Source organism: Ochotona curzoniae, unplaced genomic scaffold (assembly GCF_017591425.1).
Source record: "Ochotona curzoniae isolate NIBS_2020 unplaced genomic scaffold, NIBS_Ocur_1.0 scaffold_2453, whole genome shotgun sequence".
NCBI classification, from domain to species: domain Eukaryota; kingdom Metazoa; phylum Chordata; class Mammalia; order Lagomorpha; family Ochotonidae; genus Ochotona; species Ochotona curzoniae.
Window position 1 is genome coordinate 10,619,440 of NW_024467094.1, and position 15,329 is coordinate 10,634,768.

The 15,329-nt window shown below is 50.1% G+C and overlaps 1 protein-coding gene across 5 annotated transcripts in view; it reads right to left on the reverse strand.

Annotated features, from left to right (window-relative positions):
• Positions 1–15,329, reverse strand: part of RAP1GAP2 (RAP1 GTPase activating protein 2) — a 154,143-nt gene that overhangs the window by 53,635 nt on the left and 85,179 nt on the right. The window contains exon 1 of one of the 5 annotated variants that reach the window (XM_041000302.1): positions 13,491–14,246. The exons of the other annotated variants lie outside the window; for them this stretch is intronic. Coding sequence (XP_040856236.1) covers positions 13,491–13,517 — 27 coding nt within the window. The 5' untranslated portion in view covers positions 13,518–14,246. Of the gene's footprint in view, positions 1–13,490; positions 14,247–15,329 lie in introns of those variants that run through there. 5 annotated transcript variants of the gene reach the window in all.

Consider the following 15,329-nt stretch of genomic DNA (forward strand, 5'->3'; position numbering starts at 1 on the left):
CTGAGTCTGAAATGCATTCTTGTGGATCTACCCCCAAGAACTGAAAACAGTGCACCCACGTTCATCCCAGCACTGTCCATGCTTGCCAAAGAGTGAAAACAACCCGTGTGACCGTCAGTTAAGTGTATCCTGTCACACAATGGGCTAACACTGACAGAGACAAATGTCATACTGAAGCACGCTACAACCTAGCACAACCCTGAAGACATGACACTACGTGAAAGCAGTAGCAGGAGAGACCACACACATCACACGTTTCCATTTCCATGTAGTGTCCATTAGGAGCAAATTCACAGAGATAACAAGTAGACTAGTGGTTGCCTAGGGTTCAGGGGATTGCAGGAGGATGAGAGCTCAGAGGCACTGGGTTCCTTTCTGAGGCGATGACAATGTTCTAAAATGGGCTGTGGTGACAGTCGCTCGGTTCTGTGAATAGACCAAAAAACCACCGAGTTGTCCACTGTAAATGGGTGGCATATGGTATGTAAATTTCATCTCAGTAAAGCTGCTCAGAAAAACCATGCACCCATTCAAAAAGGAAGCAAGAGACATGTACTGTTACCTAAGATGTTTTCCAAGACGTACCCGGCTGGAAAGAGCAGCAAATCAGAGAACATGGGAGTGTGATCATCCCACTCTTATTTAAAAAAACAATTAAAAACAAAATCTCAAGTTGCATCTGTATATGGAAATGGTCTGGGAGGATTACCTCAAGTGATTCCATGGAGAAAGGAAGATGAGAGTGGAGAAGGAAGGGCTTGATATGTGGCTTCATGCACCAGAATGTAGACCCTTGCTACTTAATACATAAACTTTAAATCAACAAGTTCCATAAAGGTAGCTGAAAAAATGAGCAATGAATGGTTGAAGGAGAAACACACAATGACCAACCAACATGGCAACTTGCCCAATCCCACTACTTATTTAGAAAATGAAGATGGAAAGATAATATCTTTCATCTATCAGATTGGCCGGGTTGACAATGACATAGGAACTGTAGGTCAGCTCACACCTGGTCTAACCCTTTCAAAACAACTCGGCACTATGCGTCCCAAGCACCCTGCAGTCTAATGGCCTCACTCAAAGCATGCTTTCCTAAAGCAATATCAGAGCAACCGCACAAGGACATACACACAAGGGTGCTGCCACGGCATGATCGGAAGAGAAGTTAGTACCTCGTAGCGATGCTAACAACAACACACAGGAATATCCTCACATAAGAAAACATGACAAGACACTTGTGCAAATCATGCTGAAAGATTCACAGCAAGGAGCCAGTGCAGCAAGCTAATCCTCCACCTGCAAGCGCCAGCATCCCACATGGGCTCCAATTCGTGTCCCAGCTGCTCCACTTCTGATCCAGCTCCCTGCTTATAGTCAGCAAAAGCAGTGAAGGATAACTCAAGTCCTTGGGCACCTGCACTGGTGTGGGAGACTCAGAGCAAGCTCCTAGCACCTGGTTTTGAACTGGCTCAACTCCAGCTGTTGCAGCCATTTGGGGAGTGAACCAACAAACGGAAGATCTTCCTGCTCTCTCTTGTCTCTCCTTCGCTGTAAACACTGCCTTTGAAATTAATTAATTAAGTAAAATATTCATAGCAATCATTAAGTGAGAAAGGGTGTAGAATGAGGGAATTCCACTACTTTCAATTCTATGTGGAAAACCTGGAGTGTTTGTGTCTGTCTGTCTGTGTGTTTATTCTGTATACAGGTACACTTATCATCATTCATCTTAAACATACCAAAAAGAAGTAGAGGTAAGGATGGTTTTATTTTTCTTCCTTTTGCCTTGTTGGTATTTTTAGACATCTCTACAACAATTACAACTATTTTTACAACTAATCAATGTGTTTCAGATATTGACACCTGGATGGAGGTTTTGGCAGGCCTACGTTTGCTTCCCCACTCTGGCCACAAGTTCTCCCGCGGCTTCATGGCAAGGCGAATGCCAAAGTGCAGGCACGCAGCCTGCCGGGCCTGTGACAATGCTGGGAACCAGGCCAGCTCATCCCCAAGCACGTCAGCTCTGTGGAGACTAAGCAGCTTTCCTAAATCACCCCCAAACCCAGCTCACTCCCTGTCATCCACGTAAGCTAGCAAAGACCCTGAAGAGAGTGGTCTGTAAATGTGCCAGGATTGCTAACAGGACAGCCTAACCAGACAATGCCCGTGTTAACTGGTCCAACAGTTAACCCCAATGGATTAAACTTCAAAGGCATGGCCTGGATGGTGAGAACACCCAGCAAGGGCCCTGCTTCCAGGACACTTGACCTCAATTGCGAGCCAGCACTGTCCAGAGCTGCACAGATGACCTGCACCACAGGGAGTCTGAGGAGGCAAAAAGCAACTTTGTTGGGAGGTCAAGTTTCATTCCTCATTGTTGTGAAAGAAATGACTCCAAAAAATCTAAGTGTTCAAAATGACTTCTGTGGGTGTAGAATCTGGGAGTTGTTCGGCAGCACAGCCCTGGCTCATGCTTTCTCAAGCGGTTGCAAGCTGGCACGTCAGTGGGGGCTGCAGTCACTTGCAGTCTTCACTCTCACAATGGCACCACAAACATGGCTACTAGAAGGAAGACGCATTGCCTTGTCATCCAGGACTCCTCCACAGGCTGCTTGAGGGTCCTCAAAACATGGCAGCGAACACTCCCCCCCTCCCAAAAAAAGCAGGGGACATGAGAAGCTGCAGCACCATTTATGACCTAGTCCGAGATTATGCACTGCCACTTTACCCCACTCATGAGAGGTCAAAGTTCAAGTCCAGCTGGACTTATGGGAAAGGGTGCTGGGTCCCACCTCATAAACAGGCATCAGGGAACATGTACACAAATCTTAGAACCAAAGCAGCAAGGAAGGCTTCCTAAAACAGCCAGAATTCCAGGCAGACTTTAAAATGCACAGAGAGATTCTACTTGACCACGAAGGGGAGAAGCGGGCAAGGGATGTGGGCAGAGGTGCAAAAGGGACCAACACTATGCCATAGGGCATTAAGCTAAAAACTTGGAACACCAGCATCTCATATCAGATCACTGGTTCAAGTCCCGGCTGCTCCTCTTCCAATCCAGCTCCCTACAGATGAGTCTGGGAAAGAACAGAAAATGGCCCAAATACTTGGGTCCCTGACATCATGTGGGAGATCCCACAGTAGCTCCAGCTCCTGACTTTAGCTTGACCCAGCCCTGGTTGTCACAGCTATTTGAGGAATGAGCCAGTGAATGGAAGTGCATTCTCTCATGCTCTCTCTCTCATCTAGTCTTGCAAATAAATTTTTAAAGAAACTTTAAAAAGGAAAGCACCATGCATATCTGATGGATGCTGAACAGATCAGCCTGGCTGGACCAAGGCCTCTGAGTCCAAGCTTCTGAAGGTCAGATGGGATGGGAACATTTGCCCAAGAGGTGAGACTGACAGCGGGAGCTCAGACACCCACAGAGCAGTGCCCTGCTGCTTGGGCCCACGGGCAGCAGAGCCCAGTGATCAGAGGCCAGGTCCAGAGTGTGGGAGTGAGCTGCCAGTGCACAGCCAGCTGGCACGAGGTATGTGACTTAGAATTTTGAACCCTCTGGAATTTCCTTACCTGGAAACTGCCTCAGACAAAGCCTGACCTTGGGGGCTCTTACATGGATGACATGAGAGTGTGTGCAGGGACCCGGTTCGACATGGGGCACAGTGAGTACTTAGCAAGCACAGCTGTTAGCAAGAACGACTGGAAAGCTCGCTCCAAGAGTACACTTTATCCTAGAGGCTATGGGACACTTGGTTTGCCAAGAATGATGGGATTCCTCTTAGTAGTGGGTGTGTGCTTTTCTGAATGAAGATGCTTGGGGACGTCGGGGCTGGCACCCATGCTGAGAAGAAGGGCTGTGACTCAACCTTGGCCATGAGCCCTGCACCAGGCGGACTGCTCCTGCGTAGACAATGCCCAGGAGCAGACCACAGGCAGTGGCAACTTGGCCCCACTCCTCCACGCCCCACTGAACTTTCGGAGGCGACCAGCCCAACTGGGTAGACGATGAGTCCCCCTTCACCCCCAGGGGCTAGGTGACTCAGACCAGCCCGTCAGACCCACCCACATCCACACACTCTGAGAAAACGCCTCACACTGCCAGAGACCCTCAGCAGTCTCTGAATAAATGCTCTGTGACTCACTGGGGCACCGTCCCCCACGCCTTGCTGGCCAGACTGAAGTCCCGCCTGGGGCACCCGTGGGAAGGGGATCTCCCTCCAGAGAGGAAGCGGCTCTGAGCTTTGGAGGAAGGATGTACTGCCTTCGCGTCCACAGCAGCGGCCTCTCAGCCGCCTGGTTTATTATTAGCAGCAGCTGTTGCCACCCAGCCAGCAATTCCCCCTCGGGCTCTGCCGTCACCACCAGGCAAGTAGGCCGTGAAATCACCACACGGGCCCAGGGTTCAGTCAAAGAAAGCACAGGATCCCTCCTGGCCACCACACCTCCCCATAGGGTAACGTCCCCGGCTTCCTGGGAAGAGTGGGCACTGCCAGGGCACATGTGCACGGGGACTGCCTGGTGCCAGTAAGGTCTAGGGAGTCCCCGAGTGGGTGGCAGGGCATAAGCTGGGGAAGGAATGTGGGATCTGCCAGTCCCTGCGGGGGTGGGAGGTGGGATGCCTCCAGAATTCCCATGGATACCAACGCCCACGTCCCTTAGATAAAACATCTCGGCGTTTGCATACAACCTCTGTACATCCTCCCATAGACTTCATGGTCTTATGGTTTGTTTACTGATTTTATATGACAGAGAAAGAGACAGCGACACAGAGAGAGCAAGTTCCCATCTGTTGGTTCACTCCCTAAACATTCACAATTGCTGGGGCCTGGCCCCAGCTGATAAGCAGGAACTCAAGTCAGGTCTCGCATGTGGGTGTCAGGGTCACAGCTACTTGAGTCATTACCTGCTACCTCCAAGGGGCATGTTTGTGAGAAGCTGAACTTGAGAGCGGACTTGAACCCTGGTACCCTGAAACGCGATGTGGGTGTCCCAACCAGCACCTTAGCCACTAGGCCAAGGGTCATACCTTACATTGTTACTAGGATGCTTATAATCCTCTGCAGAGCGATGTCATGCTGCCTTATTCGGGAAAGAACAAGGGAAGTTTGTATACGCGTGGCACAAGACTAATTGTTTTCAACATCTTGGATCCATGGTTGCGCAGATTTGTGGAGGCATAGGGTCCATTGTATGGGGGAGAGGGTCACCACTCCCAGGTCCAGCACCTGTGCCCTGCCTGACTGCCTGCCCCTCTGGACCAGACAACTCTGCACCTGGATGTGGCTTCTTCATGCAGACCAGCAGCTGACTGTTCTTTCCCTTCTTACTGCACTCCAGCAGCAAGACCCTCACCACCACATCCCCCTCTCCCTTACCCACCCCTAGAATCCCAGCTCTGGGCTCCCCTCTTCTGCTCCAGAAGGTAGGGTCTGTTCACCTCTGGGCAGCGTTGTCCCACACCCTCCTCCCAAGAGGGGCCACAGGCACACGGCTCCCAGCACAGGATGCTGTCTGAGGGGGCTTGTAACCTTGCAGTGCAGCTCACACCAGCACCGACTCCCAGAGCTGTGCTAGGACCGCACCAGCCAGCAGGTGCACGGCCTGGCATGTCCATCACCTAGCACATACCACACACTGACAATGCGGTAGCCATCACCTCATTATCCCTGCCCAGTTCCATCCAAGACACCCGCTGAACAAAGGCACAGTGAAAGCAAGGAGAAACGTGTCAAGGCAAGGACTTTTCTACCCATGTGAACTTCAAGGAAATGGGATGGAGATGCAGGCTGGACAGTCCTTGGGGGAGCAAAAAGATGGGATCAGAGAAAGTCTCACATCCCCCACAGACACAGCAGGTATCAAAGTACAAGGAGATTTCTGGAAAGATGAGGAAGCCAAGCCAAATGTGCCCAACAGCTGCCTGACTCGACTGCTGGTTCAGAAGTCAACCTGGGCAGGACAGGCAGGAATGGCTGTTCCCAGCAGGTGCACAGGGGACGCCTCACCAGGACAAAGGTCCTGAGGGCAGGACTTCATTACCAGGCCTCTTGCTGTGTTCCTGGACCTAGAAGCACCCAGAACTCAAGAGACATTTGCTGGCGGGAGACTGACCACTCCACCGTGCAAGATGAGGATGAGGCAGCCAGTGCAGGCAGAGTCTTAGCTAGGGACTGGGCAGAGTTGGCTTCCAGCATGGTGAGGGCCAGGGTATCTGCTCAGGAGCTGTCAATGTTATCTGGCTGTAGACTACAGCTCTCACGCTGGACAGCCAGTCTCATCTCCTACAGGGACCTCTACAGCAAGCTGCCCTCCACAACCAGGTCCTGTTGCCATCCAAGTTTCTCTCCACCGCCACTGCCACCAAACACCTGCCCACACCCCCTCCCCTCCCACTGCACTAAGCGCTCGGCTGCTCACCTACTCAAGAGTCACTACCTCACAACATCTCCTGGGGCCAGGAGCCTACAACGCCTCCCTATTACCTACAGTACCAGGAATGCAACTGAGTCACCTGCAAGGTTCATGAGAACACAGCTTCCAGGGCCCTGCCCCTGTGGTGTCTGATCACTGAGCAGGGATATTCTAACAAGCTGCTAGGGAGCCACTCTTTGAGAGTCACTGACCTATGGAATCATCATATTTGATATAGGTGGTGGGTCACAGAGGTCTTAGGCTAGCAGAGACGCCAGAGCACAGATGGGAAAGGTGGGGTGGCACCAACAGGATCGCTTGCAAACTAGGTGTGGGGCTGCCATTTGGCTGAGATGCTCACATCTCGTATCGGAGTCCAAGGGTTCCAGCCTGGTTCAGCTCTTAACACTCCTGTTAGCACTCACCTTGGCTGGGGAGTCGGGTCTCTACCACCTACATGGGAGACTGGATAAAGTTCCAGGCTCCTGGCTTCATTCCAGTTCAATTTGGGAAGCCAACCAGTGAATGGAAGATCTCTCTCTCTCTCTCATAAGTACAAATTAAAACATATAAATGAGGCGGTAGACTTAGATTTCAGTTACTAAGACAGGACTTGGGAGTGCAAATGACCACAGATTCCAGGCAAGCAGCATCAAAGAACAAGTAGCACAGGGATTAAGTCAGTAATTTAAAAATTCTCACAGGGCCCAGCACGGTAGTCTAGTGGCTAAAGTCCTCGCCTTGAACACACCAGGATCCCACATGGGCACCAGTTCTAATCCTGCCAGCCCCACTTCCCATCCAGCTCCCTGCTTGTGGCCTGGGAAAGCAGTTGAGGACAGCCCAATGCCTTGGGACACTTCACCCACTTGGGAGACCTGGAGGAAGTTCCTGGCTCCTGGCTTCAGATCGGTGCAACACCAGTCACTGAGGTCACATGGGGAGTGAATCATCGGATGGAAGATATCTTCCTCTCTGTTTTTCCTCCTCTCTGTATATCTGGCTTTGCAATAAAAATAAATAAAAATCTTAAAAAAAAAAAAAAACCTCACAAAGAGAAGCCCAGGACCAAATGGCTTCATAGTGAACTCCACCAACCTCTTGAACTCTTCCAAAACAACAGAAGAGGAGGAAATACTTCCTACTTATTCTGTAAGACCAACATTAACAAAGCCACATAAAGGAACCACAAGAAAACCACAGGCTAATATCCTTTAGAGATACAGAGGCAAAAATTCTCAACAAGGGGCTGGAATGGTGATGTAACAGGCTGATAATCTTCTGCTTTTAGCACCAGCATCCCAGACACCAATTCAAGTCCCACCTGCTCTACTTCCGATTCAGCTCCCTGCTTACGGTCTAGGAAGGCAACAGAGGGTGGCCCAAGATTTGGGACCCTGTAACCATGTAAAAGACCTGGAGAAGCTCCTGACTCCTGGCTTTGGATCAACTCAGCTCTGGCCATTATAGCCATTTGGGGAATGAACCAGTGGATGGAAGACCTCTCATTTTCTTTCCTTCTCTCTCTATTAAATCAGCTCTGCCTTTCCAAATAAAAATAAGCCTTTTTTAAAAAAAAATTCATCAACAAAACACCAGAAAACCAAATCCAACAGCATACTATTATTAGCCATGATCAAGTGGTATTTATTCCAGGAATGCAGGCTTGGTGCAGTGTGAAAAAAATCAAGGGATGAGGGAGGGGGAATGCATGATCAACTCAACCAACTCAGAAGTACTTGATAAAATCTAGTCTCCTTTCAAGAAAAAAAGTTAGCTCACTGAGAATAAAAGGGAACTTCCCTCAGTTATTATCTGCCTAAGGGCAATATTTGCAAACCCACAGCAAACATCATACTTAGTGGTGAACAACAGAAGGCTTTTTCCCTAAGATCAGGAACAAGATAAGCATGCTCTCCTTCCCCATTAATATTGAGTTGAAAGTGCTAGTCAGAGCAAAGCAATGAAAGATACTCGCAATGGAAAGGAAAAGGGACCATTCTGTATTCAGGTAACGTGATTCTGGATTGGAACGCTCAAAGAATCAAAAAATATTACTAGAACACATAAAAGGGGTCAGAAGAACTGCATAGAGCAAGTCAACAGTGTTTCCATGTGTCAGCAAAGACCAATCAGAAAAGCAAAACGAGAAAGCAATTCCACTGGCAGGAGCAGCAAAAAGAATAACATATCATACACTGAAAGGTACAAACGTTGTTCAAAGAAATGAGATCAATGGAATGACATCCCATGTTCATGGACTGGAAGACTTAGTGCTTTGAAGATGGCAGAGTGATCTAGAGATCTTTTTTTCTAAATAATCTTTTTTTTTTTTTTTTTGGCAAAGTCAGATATACAGAGAGGAGGAAAAACAGAGAGGAAGATATCTTCCATCCGATGATTCACTCCCCAAGTGACTACAATGGCTGGTGCTATGCCCGATCCGAAGCCAGGAGCTAGGAACTTCCTCCTGGTCTCCCACGCGGGTGCAGGGTCCCAAGGCTCTGGGCCGTCCTCAACTGCTTTCCCAGGCCACAAGCAGGGAGCTGGATGGGAAGTGGGGCTGCCAGGATTAGAACTGGTGCCCATATGGGATCCTGGTGTGTTCAAGACAAAGACTTAAGCTGCTAGACCACCGTGCTGAGCCCTGATCTAGAGATGTATCACAGTCTTGTATCAGAACTCTAGCTGGCTTGTAGAAACTGAAAAGTTAATCCAAATTATCACATGCAAATTCAAAGAATGCAGAGTAGCCAAAACACTCTTGAAAAAGAACAAATTAAGAAGACTCAGACCTCCTAATTTAAAAACTTACTACAAAGCTACAGTGTTAAAAACAATGTGGGGATGGTGGAAGTACAGACCTCTAGACTGAAGCAACAGAACTGACAGCCCAACACAAACCAACACCTCTGTAGCCAGCTACATTTTTTAAATCATTTTTATTTATTTGGAAGGCAAAATGACAGAGAGGAACAGAAAAAGAAAGAGATCTTCCACCCACTGATTCATTCCCGAAATGGCCTCAAAGCCAGGGCTGTTCCAGTTTAAAGTTAGGAGCTTGGGGACCCAGCGTGGTGGCCTAGTGGCTAAAGTCCTCACCTTGAATGCGCCAGGATCCCATATAGGCGCTGGTTCTAAATCTGGCCGCTCCACTTCCCATCCAGCTCCCTGCTTGTGGCCTGGGAAAGCAGTAGAGAATGGCCCAAAGCCTTGGGACCCTGCACCCGCGTGGAATACCTGGAAGAAGCTCCTGGCTTCAGATTGGCTCAGCTCTGGCCGTTGCAGCCACTTGGGGAAGTAAATCATTGGATGGAAGATTTTTCTCTCTGTTTCTCCTCCTCTTTGTATATCTGACTTCGCAATAAGAATAAAATAATTTTGGGCCTGGCACGATGGCGCAGTGGTTAAGGTCCTCGCCTTGCACACCCGGGATCCCATGTGGACGCCAGTTCTAATCCTGGCAGCCCCACCCCTTCCATCTCCCTGCCTGTGGCCCGGGAAAGCAGTCGAGGACAGCCCAAGGCTTTGGGACCCAGCACCAGCGTGGGAGACTCAGAAGAGGCTCCTGGCTTCGGATCGGCATAGCATCGGCCGTTGCGCTCACTTGGGGAGTGAATCGTTGGACAGAGGATCTTCCTCTCTGTCTCTCCTCTCTGTATATCTGCCTTTCCAATAAAAATAAATAAATAAGTCTTTTTTAAAAAGAATAAAATATATATATATTTTTTAATTAGGAGCTTGAAACTCCCTCTAGGTCTCCTAGATGGGTACCAAGTATTCTGGCCATCATCTTACTACCTTCCTAGGTATGTCAACAGGAAGAATGACCAGAAGCTGAACAACTGGGACTCAAAACAGCACTCAGACATGCATCACAGGTGGCAGTTTACCCTCTGAGCCCAGCACCACCCTCCCTGGCCAGTGGATTTTTGACATGGGTGCTAAGACCTCTGCATAAGAAAGAACAGTCTCTTCAACAACCAGTGCTGGGAAAAATTGAATATCCACACATAAAAGAATAAAGTCAGTTGCTCTATTTTTTTTTTTGATTGGTTGAGTAAATGCTATATTGTTTTTGGTAGTAGCTGCACCATTTTGTGTTCCCAAAAACAGTGTTACAGGATTCCAAACAGGCCACACTCTCACAAAACCACCTCTCGAGTTTCTTAAGCTAAGTCATCCCAACAGATGTGGGTGATGCTCTCCATCGCTGTTTTGATTTGCATTTTCCTGACGATGAACAGTGTCGCACAGATCTTCATATATCTGTTGGCCATTGTCTTCCTTGGAGAAAGGTCTGTTCGAACTTGCAGCCTACTTTTAAATAAGGTTGCTAAGTTTTTTTTAAAAATGTATTTGAGACACAGAGACAGAGAGCTCCCAACCACTGGTTCATTCCCCCAGCAGCCTGCAATGCCATGGCCAGGCCACAGCTGGAAACAGAAACCAAGTCTCCAATGTGGGAGGCAGGAACCCAATTCCTGGAGCCATCACCATTGCCCCCCAGCATCTACATGAGCGGGAAACTAGAATCAGGAACTGAACCTAGTTACTCCCACATGGGAGGCATCGGCCTCAACACCAGCTTCCAGGTAATTGGCTATTTTGCTATCGAGTTTCAGGAGCTCCTCACATTTCTTGGAGAAATCAACTCCTTACTTGATACACAGTTTGCAAATATTTTCTCCCATTTCATAGGGTGTCCTTTAAGCCTGATGACTCTTATTTTTGCCATACAGATGCTTAATGATTTCATGTCTATAAGATATGTAGAAATACAGAAAACAGCAGCAGTTGCTAGGGGGAGGGACAGAAAAAGTAGGGTTTTTTTATGGGGATAATGAAAATATTTTGGAATTACAGGGGTAGCGATAGCACAACACTGTGAATGCATGAAATGCCACTGAACTGTTTACTTTTAGATGATGGATTTTATGTTATCTAAATTTCACCTCAATTAAAAATAAGAAGAGTGTGGGGGTGAAATGATGGTGGATGCCCAGAAGGAGCCACCACCAGTTATCTCTAAAGAAGCTGATGAGAGGAAGCACAAGCTCAACACTGCTGGAATTTCAAGATCAGCCAAAAAGCCAAACGTTCATAGCTTGGTAATCAACTCTATTTAAAAAAAAAAAAAAAAAAAAAAAAAAAAAGAACTCCACAAGGACCAAACACCATAAACCTATAACCCACCTCAGCCCACTAGACATGAATCCCATCTCTGCTCTGGATAACAGGAAGCCACTGAATGTTCCTGCTGTAAAACTGAAATGAGATAAGCCAAGATGTTGGGGACCGCATGATGGGCCAGACACTGGACACTGAGGCTGGCACTTTGCAAATGCTACTCTGGCAAGGCAGGGGGAGAGGCTTGGGGATTAGAGTGCTCAAGCTGTGCCCCCAAAGGAAACATAACAGAGACGGGACCAAGCTCAAGTGCGACTCTGCCAGCGTCTGCCAACACAGCAACATGCCACAGGCATTCCAAACAACTCAGTCATTCCTTCTGGGACAGCGTTTGGAACAGCAGTGAAGACACCACTTGGGACACCCACACCCCACCTCAGAATGCCTGAATTTGAGTCCTGGCTCGGCATTCGATTCCAGCTTCCTGTTAACGCACAGTCTGACAGGCAGCGCATGACAGTTCAAGCACCTGAGTCCCTGCCACCCATGTGAGAGACCTGGACCGAGTTCTTGGATCCCGGCTGTGACCTGGCCCAGCCCTAGCTGTTGTGGGGATTTGGGGGAGTGAGTTGGTGTATGAAAGACTTCCTTTCTTGCTCCCTCTCTCTCTCTCATAAACTAACTAAATAGAATACTTCCTTGGTCTCAGCCAGTCTCCCCATTTCTGGAAGCAGTACCACCACCCACCCACTCATCCCGACACTTGAGACACAACTCATCACTGATGTCTCTCTCTCTCTCCCTCCCGACGGGCAGTCCTCCTGTAAGTCTGCATCCAAATGGGACCCAGGTCTGACCACAAGCAACACCTCCACACCATGTCCCCTCACCTCCACTGAATCATGCAATGGCCTCCTTGCTGGGCTCCCTGCCTTCCCCATCCCCATCTTGGCCAGTTCCCCTCACAACAGTCATGCGTCCTCTGGAAAGGCACACCACATGGCATCAGTGCCCCCAGCTTCAAGCCCTCCAATTCACCACCATCCACCTGCTGCTGAGGGCTAGGGAGGCCAGGTCACTTGTATTTGCTAACAAGGTCACGACCAACCATCTGCACGCCTCCTGCATCAGGTGGTGGCACAGCCCGAGACTGTGACACCCCTAAGCAAGCGTCCTGTCCCTCCCCCACACTCACACCCAGGCTGCTGCCCTTAGTTCCCTTGAAAAAAGAAAAGGAGTGACACCGCCAAAGAGGGGGAAAAAGGCAAGAGCCTGTCCCGACCAGACCCAACCAGACCCAACCAGTCCCAACCAGCAGCCTGCAGGTGTATTGAAGAGGAAGAGCTCAGCAGTTACACTCCAAGCTGTGCCAGCCTGAGGCCACCAGCAGGGTCTTGGGGTCTGACAGAGCTGAACAGGCACCCACCAAACCCTCCAGGGACAACCCAGCGGGGCACATGGGTCTTAACTCTCTCCCTTCCCACTCCAAGCCTCTCAGACCCCATACTCTGAGACCTCATCCACAGCACAAAGGGGAGACAGAGAAGCTGGAGCCACCAGGCTGGCTGGGCAGTGCCAGGTGCTCTGGCCAGGCCAGGGTCCAGGCGAAGAGCCCCTCCTTTCCCCTGGCAGCTCCCACCTGCAGAGTGGCCTGCAACCCACTCCAGAGCTCCTGGGGCCCTGGCAGGTTGGAAGCCAGCCCCATGCCAGCAGCCCTCCCAGAAGCCTGGGCCCTGCCCCCTGCCCTCCCACATCCTCCTGCGCAGTCCCTTTGTGTCTGATCCCTACTCCTCCTTCCCAAGTGACAAGTGGCTCCCACACCCCTTGGTAGGCAAACGGCCACTTGGGGCTCCCAGCCAGATGACGGTCGGAAGGGCTCAGGCCCCAGCTCCTAGGGCAGCAGGGCCTGGATGAGCACTACTCCATTGTCCCAGGACACTCACCAGAAGGTTCTTCAAAAAATCCATCATGTTCCACGGGGCCGTTCCCTGGGCACAGGGACCCAGCCTGCCTGAGCCTTGCTGTTGTCGCAGCGGCAGCTGCCACCACAATTGCTGACGTAGGGCAACTTCCTTAAGATCAAACAAGGAACTGCAGGTCTTGGGTGTCCGCCCGGAGCTGTTACTCCACACTGGCTGGCCCTGACCTTCGACCCCGCCTCTGCTGGGACAGTTCTTCTGGGGAGCCCAGAGCTGGTGGAGCCGCCATGCGGCTCCGAGGGGAGAGGCGTCACGCCCACAGCTCACGAGAGGAGACCCTCCTTCCCACTCCTGGTTCAAGGCGGCTCGCAGCACAGCCAGCGACAGCAATGGGCCTCATGCACTGTGGGACCCAAGACTGGCCCTCTTGGTTGGGGTCTCCATGTTTCCATCTGTGAAATGGGAAGCCCAATGTGCAAGAAGATAAGAATGAAGTGAAAGGAAGATTTGTGGTCTTGCATCTCTCCAGGCATTCCTTAGGACCCCCTCCCCCAGATTCAAAAATCTCAGCGGGCCAGGCACCGCAAGGGGGATTAGGTATTTGGCACAGAAGTTAAGATGCAGCCTGGAGTATCTACACCCCATATCAAAGCACCCAGGTTCTAGTCCCAACTCCCCCCGATCCCAGCTACCAGCTAACGAGGATCACAGGAGACAGCAGGTGACAGCGCAAGGGCCTGGGCCCCTGCCAACTACGTGCAAGATCTGGCTCCCAGCTTTGGCCTGGCCCAGTTGTGACTGTCAACAGGCTCTGAGGAGTGAACAGTGAATAGGAGCGCTGCCCCACCCCCAACCCCTGTCACTCTGCCTTCCAAATAACTTAATCTTATTAAAATGTCCATTGCAGGTATTATCCTAGCCTTTTTTTTTTTTATTGAGAAAAAGAAAAATGACAGCAGTCATCATGTCCTATGATTACTCACTGCCCCACCAATAAGAAACCATAAAACAAAGCGACCAGTTGGGGCAACTCCAGCTGCAGCTACAGTTCTGAGGAGGGGAACCCAAACACTGTGCTGGAGGCAGGGAGCACAGGCCTAGAGCTCAGCCCAGAGCTCCCCTGGGCCTCACAGCCCTTTCCTGGGCCTCACAGCCCTTTCCAGGGACTTACAAAACTGCCACACCCTTTACCCATCCAGGGCCCTCAGTCCCAGTTCAGCTTTAGGAAGAAGGGAATTCACTTTCTCAGCTTGAAAGGAAAAGAATGGATTTTTAAAGAAAGATTTTTTCTTTGAAAGGCATGTTTTTACAGAGAAGAAAATGAAGACACACAGAAAGAGGTCCTCTCTTTGTTGGTTCACTCCCCGAATGGATGTAACTGCTAGAGTTGAGCTCTTCCAAAGCTGGGAGCCAGGAGCCTCTTCCCAGTCTCCCACCTGGGTGCAGGGTCCCAAGACCTTGGGCCGTCCTCTGCTCCTTTACCAGGACACAAGCAGGGAGCTGGATAGAAAGTGGAGCCTATATGAGATGCCAGCACTTGCAAGTGGAGGATTAGCCTGATGTACCACCATGCCATCCCCAAGGAACAAATATTTTAAATCCCTCACAAAAGCAGTGTGGCATGGCCTGTTAACACAGCCTTGGACCCAACAGGCAGCAGGCAAGTTTCTGCCCTGTGGTCTCTGCTGCTAACCGGACATGTGGCTTTCCTATCTGACAAAGGGTCACAGTGACCCACTTGGCAAGGTGGATACAGAACCAGATGCAGCATGTGTACCTGCCCCATGCAAGGGCAGACAGGAAACAGCCCCTGTGAATGCACCCAAGAGGGTCACCCATCTTTCCCCTCAACTCTACCCCCAC